General features: G+C 51.1%; 1 protein-coding gene across 1 annotated transcript; it reads left to right on the top strand.

Annotated features, from left to right (window-relative positions):
- Nucleotides 1-6,805: 6,805 nt before the first annotated feature.
- On the top strand, nt 6,806-15,882 carry CDT1 (chromatin licensing and DNA replication factor 1). The gene is made up of 10 exons (XM_073308193.1): nt 6,806-7,858; nt 8,786-8,944; nt 9,434-9,654; nt 10,647-10,841; nt 11,727-11,872; nt 12,492-12,595; nt 13,209-13,397; nt 13,701-13,835; nt 13,931-14,132; nt 14,992-15,882. Exons 1-10 carry the CDS (start codon nt 6,821-6,823, stop codon nt 15,153-15,155), a joined length of 2,553 nt encoding a protein of 850 aa, XP_073164294.1. The 5' UTR covers nt 6,806-6,820; the 3' UTR covers nt 15,156-15,882.
- Nucleotides 15,883-16,487: the final 605 nt, after the last annotated feature.

The raw sequence follows: 16,487 nt of genomic DNA on the forward strand, positions 1-16,487 counted from the left end.
GTTGCAGAGCCCTAGAGGGCAGGTGTGTGCAGGGGTCTGGACACAGAGAATGGCCGACACCCTGTTTCCTGGCAACTGATGGCCTGGGCCCTTCCCCCCTGCAAGGTGAGAGCTAAAGGGTTGGAGAACAAATAAATCAGGTGACCTCCTGGCTAGGAAAGGGACAAAGCCCAGAGGAGGAGGGGCTGGAGAGAGTTTCAGTTTGGGACTGGCTGGGGACATGGAGTGAAGTGCAGACGTTGTTGTCTGGCTCATTGCCCCCCAAAGTGGACCCAGCTGAGGGGTCCTGTTTTCTGCACCTACAAGCTCTGTTTTAGACCATGTTCCTGTTGTCTAATAAACCTTCAGTTTTACTGGCTGGCTGACAGTCATGTCTGACTGCAAAGTTGGAGGGCAGGACCCTCTGGCTTCCCCAGGACCCCGCCTGGGCAGACTCGCTGTGGGAAGCGCACGGAGGGGCAGAGAGGATGCTGACTGCTCCGAGGTCAGACCCAGGAAGGTGAAAGCCATGTGAGCTTCTTGCCCTGCAGACAGTCTGCTCCCAGAGAGGAGACTTCCCCAGAGTCCTGCCTGGTTTCGTAGGGAGCAGCTCCAGAGTCCCCGTGACAACTGGTGATAGCGGTCAAAACAGTAGGGTTACTCATTAACTGGTAGACAGCATAGGAAGTCCTTAGGGTAGCATACACAAATGAAGGTTAAAGCATAGTCCATTCTGGTTAGCCCAGAGCCCAGCCAACCTGTAGTGAACCCCTTGGTTCAAGCTTTGTCTCTCCCTCTCACCGCCTCCTTCTTTTCCTTCCAGCAGCCAACTCTCACACCTCTCCAGTCCTTTGATCTGGAGCTAGAGACTGTTCAGCTTCCCCCAGGAGAGGCAGGGAAGTCCAGATCCCTCTGGGTCATTGGTTGCCAGGTGTCAATGTCCTGATGATTGGATTTGCCATTGTTTTCTGAGATCCTCCATTCATATGGGAACTGAGGCCCAGACAACTAGGTAGGTGACACCCACACCTATGTGTCTCAGCCTTCCCTGAGAGCAAACAATTCCCCTTCCACCGCTGGGCAACAATGCAGCACATTGGGGGCGGTGGAACTGAGGCACAAACAAGACTCATAATATTACAGAAAATTCCCACTCTGTCACACCAGACCCTGGTTGTCAGTCTCAGCATGGAGACCATGTATTTAGTGGGCGGTGGGCCTGAGCTCTCAGGCCATCCTCAGCTGTTTGGGACAGCCATCAAATAACCCAGCCAGTACACAAAGCCTGCAGTGAAATTTTGGCCCTATTGGAATCAATAGCAAAACTCCCCAGTCGGCCAGGATTTCACCCTGGTGTATAGGATGTTTAGGCCGAGTATAATACTAGCCTTTGCAGACCTTCCCCCTGAAATGACTTCCCTACCCCACCCTGAGGACACAGCCCTGCCCTTTCTTGAGCATCTAACTGTTGAAGGAGGCCCAGCTGCCCTGGCTTTGATGCATCTCTGCCTGGGTCCACCTGCATGCATCCCATTGCAGGATCAGGGCTGAACTGAAGTGCTCAGATGCCAACTTCTCATTTTACAGCAGGCAGGTAGAGGGTAAGGACATTTGTGGTCAAAATGATAATGTGGTTTCTGTTTGCCTATCATAACTAAGATAGTAAATCCAATTGAGGTTGAGTGCTTCATTTAGTGCCATGTAGTTAGCCATGTCTGTAAACAGCTTTGATGACGAAAAGCTGTGTATAAATGTTAAGTATTATTATAATATAAAAAGAAAAGGAGTACTAGTGGCACCTTAGAGACTAACCAATTTATTTGAGCATGAGCTTTCGTGAGCTACAGCTCACTTCATCGGATGCATTGGTTAGTCTCTAAGGTGCCACAAGTACTCCTTTTCTTTTTGCGAATACAGACTAACACGGCTGCTACTCTGAAACCAATTATAATATACTGTCCTCAGCTGACATGCAGAGCTCCCACTAACCTCCCTGGGACTTGAGCATGCAGACTGCGGCCAGTATATGATGCTTAACATTTGCGTGCTGAGACAAGTCCACATTGATGTATACATGCAAATAAATGCTCCAGTTTAAAGTAGAATACACTTTCCTGTCCCCCTTCCAGATGGGACAGAACGGATTTGTTTTATTAATTTCAAATTACAGTAATGATAAATGGTGTTCCAGACACTGTAACAGGAAATAACAGGCATGAAATTCTTTACATTACTTGGTTCGCAGTACATTTGTCCATGTTAAATAAAATGGCATCCAATTGTCATCCCAGATAGCTTGTTTCCCACGGTTTCCTGCAAGTTGATTACACTCTTTTAAATTTTATTTTTAAAGGTACCTGGGTTGTAACTAGCTTTTTGCATGGTTTCTCTAGCTAACTTCCAACTCTGCACCAAGCAATTAATTAACCAAACTCTACTGAGCCCCAGTGTCTGATGTTTCAGTTGAGGGCATGGACAGGAGTAGATAAGAGAGAAAAAAAGAACACAAAAACCTCCCAACAAAAATCCAAAGCTGCCACTTACTCAATTCTGGGGGCAACCTTGCCTTGACCTTGGCTGTCTCAGCCAGATCCTCCAATTCAATTGTGGTAAACTCTAACCTGCAGTGAGGCTCTAGCTGCTATTGAAATAATGTGGTTTGGAACATCCCAGCTCCACTGCAAATTAGAACATGCATAACTTATGATGGGGGAGGGAGGAGCAAATGCTGCTCTACTAGGGCCCAATCATACACCCATGAGAGTGAACTGGAGTTTTGCCAGTGAATGCAATAGCAGCAGGATTGTGCCCTAAGGGAAGGTAAGGGAGCCTAACTTACTAGCCACACAGGCTTGAAATACCTGTGCTGTGCACGGATCTAATCAAACAAACCCAGCCCCCCGTCAGAGTGTTCCTAGAGAATCCGGAGATGGCTTCAGTTGGCCTAAATGCTGTCAGATGTCATTAGAGCGGAACAAAGATTCCAATTCTAGTCACACATCAAAGCTCATTTCACTTACAGCCTGGGCACTGCAGGTTTGCTATTGATTCTGGTAAGGCTGGTCTCCAGACGTATTCACTGAAGGTAAAGCATTCTTCAGCATTCAGCCACAGAGCTCTGCATTAACTAAATGTCCAGAGCCTGAAACAAACCCACAAAAACCAGACACGGCAGGACTTCAGCAGCAAATGAGTCCAGCCTGACACACTGTGTATTGAGCCGATGCAGGTGTTCCAGGAAAAGGTGGTACTCCCTTTGTTTTTAGCACCTTCCATCCAAATGTGCTTTTCACACATTTCAACTTCCCATCCTCCTGGAGAACTCGGAAAGCATCGTCTCCATTTTACAGCGAGGGAATCAGAGAATAATACAAGGAGTAAGTGGAAGGATCAGGAATAGAACCCAGGAGTCCTGACCCCTAGAGAATATACCCGCATGCCAAGTTCATTTGGGGCCTGATCCAAAGCCAACTGAAGTAATTGAAAGTGAGATCAGATCCATACAACCTTAACTCAGCCTTTCCTGGCTTGCATTCGTTTAAGGGGCATATCCTCCACACAGATACACAGCATATCCATTATTAGCTGGGGCTATAGTATTTTGATTGACAATAACCTTTAGAACATAAGCTCTTCAGGACAGGGATTGTACACCACCTAGCTAAATTAGGGCACTAGCGCAATCAAACTAATCCCCTGGGTGGTGGGTCAGTAACATTATTCCCATTTGCCAGATGAGCAGTGACTGCCCATGGCTGCAGTAAGAGATGATTTCAGAGCCAGGATTAGGACCAGGTGCCCCAGGAGCTGCTGGCTCCTAGTCCTGGACTAAGAACCCATAAACTCTGCCTCAGTGTCGTCAACCTCAAACTTTCCCTTCCCCTGCGGCTGTGCAGTGAGCTGGCTGGTTGCCATCTTATATCCCAGAGGCGTTTATATTTCCATGTTTGTGAAGTGCTTTGGGATCCCTTGGGAGGAAGGGTGTTCTCCAAAGGGTTGCCGTGACTTGTATGTGTTTGCAGAACACTAAACTGCCAGCTGCATCAGGGGCTTCTTTCATAGAATCATAGAATATCAGGGTTGGAAGGGACCTCAGGAGGTCATCTAGTCCAACCCCCTGCTCACAGCAGGACTTTCCTAAAGGCTCAAGCTCAGCTGGACGTGGAAGCAGCTGCGTCCCAGATTTGGCTTCACCTTGACACAAACCTGGAAGCAGATCAAAGCTATGTGGATGTGGAAACAACTGTGCCCCAGATGTGTCCATCTTCTGTCTCTGAAGTCTGCAAGGTGTTACCCACACACAGGGCTCTCAGCCCCTTGCGCTGGTTGCCAGTTGTCCGTGCAGAATTCTGGGCTGAACTGTAAGGTAACTGCCCATGAGCTCTCCGAGGGGCGTTAATAGTTACATTAAATTCTGACAGGTTTCAGAGTAGCAGCCGTGTTAGTCTGTATCCGCAAAAAGAAAAGGAGGACTTGTGGCACCTTAGAGACTAGTGAGCTGTAGCTCACGAAAGCTTATGCTCAAATAAATTTATTAGATTCTGAAACCATAGTAAGGTCTTTAGCCATCTTGGCCCTTGCATCTTTGGACTCATAGTTAGGTCCAACAGGTAGTCAGACCTTCACCAGAGATTTGATGGACATTGCTCTAGCTAGGGAATTTGAATGGATTAATTAACCTTAAAGATGATTGACAAAGGAAAACGTGCCAGTATCTTTTTTGTGTTCTGCATGATTATAAATCAAAACAAAAGAGTTTTGTTGTTAATATAGGGATTTGTTCTTGGATTTTGTTGTTTTGCATTAGAAATCACAGGACTTGACTTCTGTTATTTACTCGAGGACCCCTTGGAGGATTGTTAATTAAGGCTAAGATTTTGTCACGGTTATTTTTAGTAAAAGTCACACACAGGTCACAGGCAATAAACAAAAATTCACAGAAGCCGTGACCTGTGTGTGACTTTTGCCATTGTGGCTCCATGGTTTCTGAGCTGCGGGGTTCCCCCTCTGCCCCCCGTGGCTGGGATCTGCAGGAGAAAATGGGACACCCCCAGGTGCTCACCCGAGGTGCCCCCCCCAAGTGAGGCTGTCGCCCGTTGCTGGAACCTTGCAGGGGGCCTCCTGTCTCTGCTGTCGCCTGTCGTTGGAACCCTGCCAGGGCCCTGCTGGCTGCCAGCTCCAGAGTCCTGCAGCTCTTGGGGCTGATGGAGAGAATGTCACAGAGGTCTCTGGAAGTCACACACATCCTGTGACTTCCATGACATAAACGTGGCCTTCTTGTTAATTGAAGTTAATGGAGTTGTGAGAGCTCATTGCTTTTGAAAACCAGGTTGCATAAATTATTTAGGTGCATAAATATGAATTTAGGTTCTTCAACAAAAAAACTTCAAAACCAGACTCCAGTGAGAGACTGCTGAATTGGAATTAATTTGCAAACTTAAATTAGGCTTGAATAGAGACTGGGAGTGGATGGGTCATTACACAAAGTAAAACTATTTCCCCATGTTTATTCCCCCCCTTCCTCCCCCCACCACTGTTCCTTATCAACTGCTGAAAATGGCCCTCCTTGATTATCACTACAAAAGGTCGTGTTCCCCCAGGCCCCCCGCCCCGCCATCTGTCCCCACCCTCCCCACTCTCCTGCTGGTAATAGCTCACCTTACCTGATCACTCTCCTTACAGTGTGTATGGTAACACCCATTGTTTCATGTTCTCTGTGTATATAAATCTCCCCACTGCATTTTCCACTGAATGCATCCAATGAAGTGAGCTGTAGCTCACGAAAGCTTATGCTCAAATAAATTGGTTAGTCTCTAAGGTGCCACAAGTCCTCCTTTTCTTTTTGCGGATACAGATTAACACGGCTGCTACTCTGAAACCTAACTTTAGACAGAAAATGTTGGCCTTTAATGCCTCTGTGCCTGTTTCCCAATCTGTAAAAAAGAAAACAAAATATCACAAGGATATTGTGAGGTTTATTAATGGATATTGTTAAATTGCTATGGGATGTTTGGGCAAAACAGCAAAATGTGAGTAGGTCAGAGCTGTTATGACATGTCAAATCATGGAGGGGAATCAAGTTTTAAGTCAACAACTTTAACTCAGGGTTGGAGTATGAAGCAAAAAGAACTAGTAATGCTGACAAGCCATTAAAAAGCCAAGTCTAAAGTGTATCCGTGTGTTGACTGGAAACCCACATCTGTTTGCTAACAGACATGCTGGAAACTCTGATAAGCTTGGAGGGAAGCACTGGGCTGGAGGGATATATGCTGGTGGAGGGGGAAGAAGCCGAAGCGGCGTGTGTCAGCAGCCTCTCTGGGCATTCTTTCCCCAGTGCCTGAAGGTCTCGCAGCCTCAGGGTCACCCCCAACCTTATGATGAACTCCTAACGGGCCCATCGACAAACAGCCTTTTATGCTTAATTATACAATTCATTAATTGATCTCTATTACTAATTATGATTATTTTTACTTGTATTCTAGTAGCCCCAGAAACCCTGGCCATGTGCCAGCATCCCACTGGTGCAAGGTACAAACCCACGCCCTGGAGGCCACTGAAGATATTAGCCTTTGAAAGAGCCTGAATCTCCCTGGCACCTGGCAGCAGAAGACACCCGGCTTTTTAAGTAGGACAGGGACTGGATACACGGTCCCTGGTCTGTTCCCCCAGCGTACCATGCCCAGAGGGAAGAGGTCTCAGACACCGAAGCCCAGCACCATCTCCTCTAGAACCCACGGCGGCCTGCCCCTCCACAGGGTGTGGGGAGCTGGGGAAGGGGCTGGAGGCTGGGTGGCCTCTGTGGCAGGAATGCCTGATCTCTTCACAATCTCTAACGCTCCTCATGTCATTACCCCCAGCGGGGCTAAGTGACCTGCCCAAGGTGCCAGGGGAACTCGGTGCCAGAGCAAAGACTCCACTCCAGACCTCCCCTCGCCCCAGCCGGGCGCCGGACCACGGCACCATCCTTCCGCCCCAAAGGGCGGCGGTGTCCGCGCGGGCGGAGGACCCCCGCGCGCCCCGCCTCTGCCCGGGCCGCCCGCAAGGGCCCCCGCGGGCGCAGAGGGGCGGCGGGCGGCGCCTTCCCGAGAAAACTGGCGCCAAATTTCCCGCGCGGCACCCTGTGCGCAGCTGCCCGCCGCCAGGGGGGGGCGGGGCTCCCGCGGAAAGTGGCTACATTCGGCGCGCGGTGGAACGCGGGGCCGCGCCAACGTTCCAGCGAGCCGGGCCCGGCCAGCACCGTCCGACCGCGCGGACCTCCCAGCGAGCCGGGCCGAGCCGAGCCGAGCCGGGCCAGGTCCGTCCGAGCGCCCACCCGCGCCGGCCTCCCCCCGGAACCGGCCCCGCCGGGATGGCTCAGCGCAGGGTGACCGATTTCTTCCCGCACAGCAAAAACCCCGCCCGGGACGGGCCGCTGGGCAGCAAGCGGCGGAAAACCCAGCCCGTGGGCGGCGCGGCCGGCGAGAAGCGCCGGGCCGCCGGCTCCAGAAGCCGGCCCAACGCGGCCCCGCTAGCGATCCCGGCAGGGAGCCTCCGGGAAGCCAGCCCCGGAGCCACGCTGGGCGGGTTGGGAAATGACGATCGGGCGGCGGTGAGCGCCGCAGCCGGGCTGCCTCCGCTGAGCCCCCAGCAGCAGCAGCTGCTGGCCTCGCCCCGCACCCCGGGGCGCCCCGATCCCGGCTGCCCACAACCCCCGGCACGGACACCCACGGGCAGAAAGCGGTGTAGACAGGAACTGGATCCTGGAGCGGAAGCGGAGCGAAACGCCGACCCGCCAGCCGGCCTCCAGCCCCGGGAGACCCGCAAGAGAGGGGCCAGGAAGAAGCTCGTACTGCCCGCAGATGCAGATCACCAGGGTACAGAGCAGGAGGCGGCAGTCACGGTAGGTACCCCCTGAAGGCCCTTGGCCAGCCCAGACCCACGCGAGACCCCTGGACGGGGGCAGTTTTGGCCCCGCAGATCTGGGTGGGTTCCCTTTGTCCTGGGGGCCTCTGGGCAGCGCGGGGTCTGAGGCCTGTTGGGACCTTCCGTACCGCTTGTGCTGGCAAGAAGTAGGACAGGCCCCTAGCTGCTCCCCTGGCCCCCTCCGGCCTGCGCTGAAGATCCAGTGCCCAAAATATCAGCAGGGAAACCATTAACAGCGTGTCTTTTCACCTTGCCGTTGTGCTTCCTACTTCACACCCCATTGAAGCAGACAGGGCACATCCCTGCGGGCAACAAACCTGAGCAATAGCGTTTGTAATAAACTCAAATTGCTGGGCTCTCCGGGGTCCTGCTTACAGGAGGGAAGGAAGGAAGGACTCGTCCCTTGTTGCTCATCCTGGTGTTAAGCACGCTGGGAGCTCTAGTGTAGACAGGCTGCTGGTATTTTGTGCACTCTGGAGATTAGATCTGCTTTGATAAGGGCAGTGACTCAGTATTAACAGCCTGCAGCAGCTGGTGGCCCATCTCTGCTAGGGTTTCGGATGTTGCAAAACTTGGTGGAGTAGAACTAGTGTAGAAAACGTTTTGGGCCAGGGATGGAATTCCTAATCCCAGTCTGTAATCGCTGGTGCAGGGCTGCTGAGACAGCGTGTGTGTGTTTGGGGAGTGGGGGAGTCAAAGAACGAATGCTGTCTGTTAGTTGCACCGCACTGCTCGGACCTGGATTCACTGGGTATTAGAAAATCTGACTTTGACTCGAGCTCTAGCGGACATGCTGACTCGGAGCCATAGGAAGGTTTATCTTCCACTGATGCAGGGAGACTCCTTGGTGAGTAACAGCCAGGCAGTGAAGGCAAAACATTCTAACAACAAATTCCGGTTGCAGGTTTCCAGCCCCTGCTCCAGTGCTGCCCTCAGACCCCCAACCCCGTCATCCCTTGACAAGAATGTGAAGAACCTGGTGAATGGGACCCTCTCACCAGGTCCAGAAAGTGGGCTGCAGTCTGGCCTGGCTACGCTAGGGGGAAACATAAGCTTTAAGCAGGTATGGAAAGTTTGTGAGTTTTCTCTCCCTGAGACTGGGAAGGGGCTCCACTGAGTGAGCTCTGCTAATAACTCCGCGCTCTTCTGCACGCTCTCCCTCAAAGTGGCTTGATGGGGATACAAACCCCATCACTCTTAGCTCTGCAGCGGCATCTAAATGCATGTTAACACCAAGGGGGGATGTAACAGCTCCCTCTGCTCACAAGCTGGGTCGGGGTAGAATTCCTGCCGAATCCCTTATGAATTCTCTTCTCACTAACCCACCTCTGGCGTCCTTGAGATACCAGCACGTGCCTGGTATGTTCAGCAAGTGTGCTGTACCTAGATTGGCCCCCTGCATGCTAAATACATGATTCTGTAGGAGTATAAGTGACCATTGGAGCTATGCTAACCCTCCAGCCCCGTCCAGAATAACAACTGAGCATTACTTGTAAACAATCTTCCCATTCTGAGAGTCCTGTATCTGTTCCCTTCCCACTCCCCATCTCAGGTCTCATCCAAGGAGCTGAAACACCGCCTGCAGAGACTCCAGGAGCTGACTCGGAAAGCCAAACTGCCAGCTTGCCCCTCTGAGACCTGCAGTGACTTGAAGAGCCGCTTGAAACAAGTGCAGGAGCTAGAATCCAAAATCCGCAACAGGAAGGCAGAGGAGGGGAAGGGATCTGGACTGCAACCATCCAAAGAGACCTGTGAGCCAACCGTGGAAGCCAGGTGAGAAGCCAACTTTGGGGATAGCTGGAATAGGAACTTCACCTTCAGTGTGTGTTTAACCTGGTGCTGAAACAAAGTCTGGGACAATAGACCTGGGGTTCCAGTTAATTGGCGTAGTCAGCGATGGTAAAACTAAGGCTGCTCTGGGTTTCCTGAAGGGCTAATTACCACCTACGAGGCAGAGGTAGAATGTAGCCCAAGGCACTTGGGTAGCAAAATGCTGCAGCTCTCCAGTGGTCTCTCAAACATCTGTTTCTGATGTTTAATACCCAGTAGTTGGGGTTCAGCATAGATGGGATCTTTCTACTCGGAGACCAAACATCTCCGCTCCAGAAGTGAGAGCCTGCTTGCCTCGTTCACACAAATATGTGCGCCAGCACTAAATGGTTTAAACCGAGAGGCTACTTCTGAGCATGTCCACTCTTGGGCACTGACATGGCATTGCGCGAGTGATCCCTGAGGGGTGACCTGCGGCTGCCTATGCTCTGGACAGCAAAAGTGAGCGGGCTTCTCCATTGAAGCAGAGTCAGGGTGGGGGAAGACTTCAGCAGGGTCACTTGAAGAAAGCACTACACAGATGCTGTCGTGAACTTGGGATGCAACTCGCACGTATCTTCTTTCTATTCTGACGGCTAGGAAAAGAAACTCTCTGCCTCTGGAATGTGTAGCACAGCCTCAGAATCTGAGCTGGACCTTTTCAGCTCCTCTAATCCATCCCCATCCTGCCAGCACAGGATTGGCCCTTGGAGAACATAGAGGCAAAAGATTGCAGAGGTTGGGGATTGTATGAACATCAAATCGCCATGTCAGCATGGACTCAACAGAGATTTCTACCACACCTGAAACTAGCAGGCTTTCCTACTGACCTCCTTTCTGAGTAGCAAACCAAGAGCCAGTCTGTTCACACACGTGCTCACAGACACCTGGTGTTAATCTCATGTTGAAGCTACTTGTTGTGGGTCTAATTCCTGGTCACTTTTCCCTTCTATCAGTGAGAGGGCACCTGCCTATCAGCGATTCCACACCCTTGCTCAGGATATTCCCCCCGGTCTCGCGCTGCCCTATAAATACAAAGTACTGGCAGAGATGTTCCGCAGCATGGACACCATTGTGGGGATGCTCTTCAATCGCTCCGAGACGGTAACCTTTGCCAAAGTCAAACAGGGTGTCCAAGATATAATGCACAAGTAAGTTCCTCCTCCTGATGGTGGGTAGCTCTATGTACGAGGAATTGCTATAGCGCTGTAGGACTCCGCATTCGGCATTCCCTGTAATTGTGCCAGCAGCATAACAGCTGTGAACTTTCCCAGTTTTGTGCCTAGTACAAAGCAGATGCACAATGAGCAGCATCTAAGAAGGTCAGGATTCAAGTGCACTGGAAGGGCTTTCTCATGCAGACTTCCCAAACCTGCAAAGAGGGACCTATAGAAGCATACATGGAAGGGTTGAGGGGGAGGGGGCTTCCACCTGTTCTGGCTGCCTGTGATAAATTCTGGTTGTAACGTTTTCCTCTAAATGAGGAAGGGCTCAGCATAGCTGAGGACTGGCATTGCTGGATGTGCCCATGTGGGTGGGGGAGGAGTCTTTGATGCTGGCACAAGGGAGACTTGGCTGGAGCGTGTGGAGTGACTCACTCCTTGCTGCGGTACCTGCAGCACCTCTTACAAATCTATTTCCCGTCACAGGGGAAAACCCTGACTGTCTCCACGTCACAGAGAGCAGACCAGAGGCACAGGCATTAAATGACTTGCCTAAAGCCACAGAAGAAGCTTATGTCAAGACTGGGATTGGACCAGGAGAGCCCTTGGCTCCTGGACCTGTACTCAGACCACTTCCCAGGACAGGATTTGCTCTTTAACTTGCAGCTCCTCTGTCCTTTGCTGTTCACTCCCATACGTATTGCAGGCAGGGACTCTGACTGCTAGTACCCTGCGTGTCGCGTGGGAGTCTGATTCCCGGGGCCCCCCTTTGCTCTGGGTTCCATCGGGGCTGCTGGGTTTAAGCACTTGTTGCTGATGCTCATTTGTGTCCGTGCTGCTACCTAATTTCCGACTCTTCCTGCAATGCCACAGGCAGTTTGAAGAGAGGAATGTGGGTCAGATCAAAGCCGTGTACCCCACTTCGTACAAGTTCCGCCAGGAGAGGAACATCCCAACCTTCAGCAATTTCTGGAAGAAATCCAGCTACCAGCTCACCATAGAGCCAGTGCTGGGGGAAGGTACGTGCTGCAGCATACTGTCTGACCGAGCCCTTGTGGAGGAGACCTTGCTGGCAGGCTGGGCTCTAAGCTCTCTCTCTGACCTGATCCCTAATGGTGCTTGCTGGGAAAGGATGTTTGGGTCTCTGGAAACCTTTTCCCCCCAAACGAGTTCACTGTGTCTGACGGAACTGAGACCATCTGACTAGCTGGTTCCCTGAACGTGGGCAGAGTGGGGAGCAGCTCTGACCTCTTCCAGCAGTGGGCCAGACATGTAAAACTATTGGCCTGGCAATGGATCTCGAAGCCTGTCGTCTTTCCCAGGGGTTCCTTTGAAACTCGGCTCAGAACATAACCTGTTGATGGCATTCCCAGTTCTGGCTACGCTGGTGCTCTGCACTCATCCAGGTGCTGTTCTGTTTGTTTCCCTGTGATGCAGCAGGCGGGGGCGGAGGGCTGGCTCTGAAGCTGACAATCAAGTCTGGTGTCCTTGAGGCTGTGTTGCTTCACGCTCCTGTACTTACAGCTGCCGCAGTGTGATGGCATGTGTCAGCCCTGGGGTACTGCAGCCAGTTCTTCCCCCTGTAGCTTCCCCAGTTTCAGGACCTGGGGATAATGAGGGAACCTCTCTTGTCTCCAGAGGAGAAGGTAGATGGCTGCCCGCACCTGTCAGCGTCGCGCTTGCTGGAACGCAGGAGGGTATTCGGCAGGAACTTGTTGAACGTTGTCAAACAGCACCACAAGGTGAATGGCTCGGTGTTTTTGGTATCCTGGGGAGACTGGTATAGACCAGGGGCCATGCCGACTGAGTGAATCTGCCATCTGTGCATGCAGCCAGCTGGAACCTTACTACCGTTCGGGGGTGCTGCGTTCTCCTGTACTTCGTGAAGCTAAGCCATCGCCTCCTTAACAATCTCTCCAATTCAGAAACTCCCCATCATGCAATGATGAGACCTGCTCTTTCTTAGGTCACTTGCTGTCTTTCACCTTCAGGGATCTGGGATTCCCCAAGACACTTTTTTGATATCTAGAGGCAGAGATAAGAATCCACTTAACTGAGGGGCCTGGGATCCAAAATAAAAGTACATAGTTGGACCACCAAACCATTCATGTCTGTGGAATCCTAGGCAGGGAGGGGAGAAAATCTGAAACATTGAGACAAGGATCAGGATTCTCCTAGGGAGAGAGACTTGTCCTGGACTCTCCTGGCTCTGGTTTCTCATAGATACATGACACTAAACTCTGCTAAAAGCACAACACTGCGGTGAGGTAATGGATCTAGCTCAAGGGTAACAAAACCAAACTCTTATTGGGTATCTGACTTGCAGTGGCTGACACACAACTCTTTTCACTCCAGATGTTCATGGCTTCCCTCAACCCCACAATGGTCATACCAGATGACAAGCTGACTAGATGGCACCCTCGCTTCAATGTAGACGAGGTGCCAGACATCATACCAGCTGAGCTGCCCCGGCCCCCTCAGGTGGACAAGCTGACCACGGCACAGGAGGTGTTGACCAAGGCCCAGAGCATGATGACCCCAAAGGTAAGGGACAGAGATGCTTAGGATGGAGTACACAGCACCAATACTGGATGGTTGTGAAGAACTTGTTACCCCCTCTCACATCTGTGGGATCACTGGTACTCCTGTGACCCAATTGCAGTAATACTCAAGCACCCACTCCTCCCTGGGGAGGAAACTCCATCTTAGACTCTTCCCTGCTATTGATCAAAGACCCTGAACTGTTAACCTGCAGTTGGGAACCGTGCCCCTAGCTTCAAGCATAGGCTCCCTGGGTACACCTTGCAGCTCCCGCATGAGACTTCTGACTCTCCTTTGTGTGAACAGATGGAAAAGGCTCTTGCCAACCTGGCTCTAAGAACAGCTGAAACCAGCCCAGGAGAGCATGAGGCCCCCAAAGCAACATGCACGGCCAACACCTCCAGTGCCCTGAAAGGAGTGTCCCAGGCCCTGCTAGAAAGGGTGAGTAACCTGGTTGTGACTGCAGAGGGAGTGTCCCCGACAAGGGGGGTCTGGAGAGTGTCTGACCCAACCCCCACTAACTTCTGTTCCCTTAGATCAGAGCAAAGGAGGCTCAGAAACTGCAGGCTCTGATGACCCGGAACCCACAACAGGAGGAGCGGCTCGTCATGATCTCACGGCTGCCAGAGATGGCACGCTTCCTGCGCAATGTGTTCGTGGCTGAAAAGAAGCAGGCGCTGACTGCAGAGGTGGCATGTGCGCGGATGCTCGACAGCTACTGTACCACAATGACTGCTGGTAATAGAGGGGGATTGGAAAGGGGTTTTTGCCTCTGGCATGTGAGGTTCTGAGTCACAAAATCCAACATCTCCTGCCACCGCGGAGCGAAGGTAGAGCTGAATGCTAGGAAGCACTGAATGGGTACCGTAATACCTACTTACCTCTAGAGGTTGCTATGGCTACCATGTTAAACAATACATTTTTGGGAGCTGCAACGCTATCCTGGAGTTAGCTGTAGTTGGAGGATCCCTATGGACAGAACCTTTACTTTCTAGCCTCACTTCTAACTCATGCTCCTCGTGCTGGTCTTGATGGAATCCTGGAACAGTGCTTATCCTGTCAATGGAACAATAGTAAATAATTCATTTTCCCTCAGTGGTCTCCCTAAGACCCTACCTTGGTGGAAGCTAAGGGTCTAGTCTTTATCCGGCATCTCTATGCTCCCCCAGAATGCCTAGCTGCTGCACCCCTCCCCCAGAGACTAGTTTGCCTGCCAATGTAGAAGCTGACACTGCTTCATCGGCTTGGTATTGTGAGTTCTGTAGCCTCTCCCCCAGACATGGGAAACCCTGGGGTAGTCTGAACTCCTCAAATAACGGCTGTAATCTGATGGAGAGAGGAGTGGGAATATTTTTATAGGGCTTCCCTGCCCTGTATTGCTTCCGTTCCTGTGTACCAGCAGTGCCAAGCACAGCTGTGTAATTGATGGCTAAGCTCAAAGCCTGGAAGCAATGGCTGGGAGGAATTTCACCTGCGTGGTTCTGTGATTTGGGTAGGGAGCAGAAGCCAGAACTGCTGCCCATTGTGTAACACACTGGCTGACAGCTGGGAGAAGCTGTTTGAAACTAACTTGCTGATCACTTCTGGTTCTCTGCAGGTGAAATGGAGAAACACCTACACCTGTTCTCGGAGTTGTTGCCTGACTGGGTCATCATCCATCGGATCAGGAAAGACACCTACATCAAGCTGGACAAGAGCATGGACCTCAATGTCATTATGGAGAGACTGAGGAGGATAATTAAGGAGGAGGAGAAGCTCTGATTCCGGGGGGAGGGAGTGGCTGGGGGTGAGATCCTGATCTTAATTAGATGTGCCTCTGAATGTAGCAGAGATGTGTCCCTCTTAAGGTCTTGCAGAGAACTCCCCTTTGGGCTGCTTGTGACCTCTCTCGTTCCTACCTATGCACAAGAAACCAAGAAGGTAGACAAGCCTCTTGGATCTGAAGTTGTTCCTTTGGCACAGTTCTGGGCAACTCCCCTGGCCCTCAAATATGAGGGCTAATAGGTTATGTTCACTACTGCATGCCTTCCTTCAGTAGGAGGTTGCATTTGGCTTTCCTACCTAAATTGCTCCCTTTTTTTAGCTCTGACTGCTTAGTTACTATGGGCAACTTCATACAACAAATAAAACTCCTCGGGCCACAGTGGGAGCCAGGGGTGTTTGAGCATCTCTGGCTGGCATGGCCTTAGTTACATAAGCCAGACCCCCCTCTCTGAGCAATGTTGTAATGTTTAATTCCCTTGAACAAGTTTCCAGTATGACAACTTGCATCCATTTCTTCCATTAGCTGAAGGTGTTGTGGGGGTGGATGGGATCATACGCCATTTCTAGAAAGTGAGAAATAAGAAAAATGGAATTTCCTTTGGAAAGGAAAAATCCCAGGGGCTCTTTTAATCTGTTCTGTTTTACAGAGAGAGAGAGAGTGCATCTCAGACCACTCCAGCTCTGACATTGTTGAAATGTGTTGGTATTAAACTTTTAAATGATTGGCAGTAGCAATGCTCCCTGCTTTAAAGAAAGAGTTCTTGCCTTAAACAGTGGGCTGCTTGAGGCACCCTTAACTCCAGCTGTAGGTGCTGAGGCTTCTCAGCGGCGGCAGAACATTGTGAATTACCAGTAGGGGAAGGGTTGAGTTGTCGGCCAATTTATGCAGAGACTTCTTGAGAAAAATGAGCAGGGATTTGTAGAGAAATGACTGCAACTTTTGTACGTACAGGCATGGCTGAGAGCAGAGTTTAGCATCTGAGGGTTGGTACCTAATCAAAGGTTAGGCCTTCAAGGAAAGGGAACTGCTGACAGCTTTTGGGAACTGCTGACAGCTTTTGGCAACTGCAGCATAATCTAATTAGCACAAATGGAGGGGTACAGAGCATTCTTAACTATTGGTTCATGTACCACTTTAAAAATGTATTGTGAATTGGTAGGACATCAAGCCCCTGTTGATGGAACCCTGCTCTAGATGGTCCATGCTGTAAGTCTGAGGGTGGACCCTAAACCCCTGAGCTTACAAATCAGAGGTGCCATCCAGGTCTGTGCTAGCAAGGGCTTTCTCAGCTAAAGAGGCTTCAGGATATACAAATGCTGCGTGGGGGA

The sequence above is a fragment of the Lepidochelys kempii genome, chromosome 12 (genome assembly GCF_965140285.1).
Source record: "Lepidochelys kempii isolate rLepKem1 chromosome 12, rLepKem1.hap1, whole genome shotgun sequence".
Classification (NCBI taxonomy): domain Eukaryota; kingdom Metazoa; phylum Chordata; order Testudines; family Cheloniidae; genus Lepidochelys; species Lepidochelys kempii.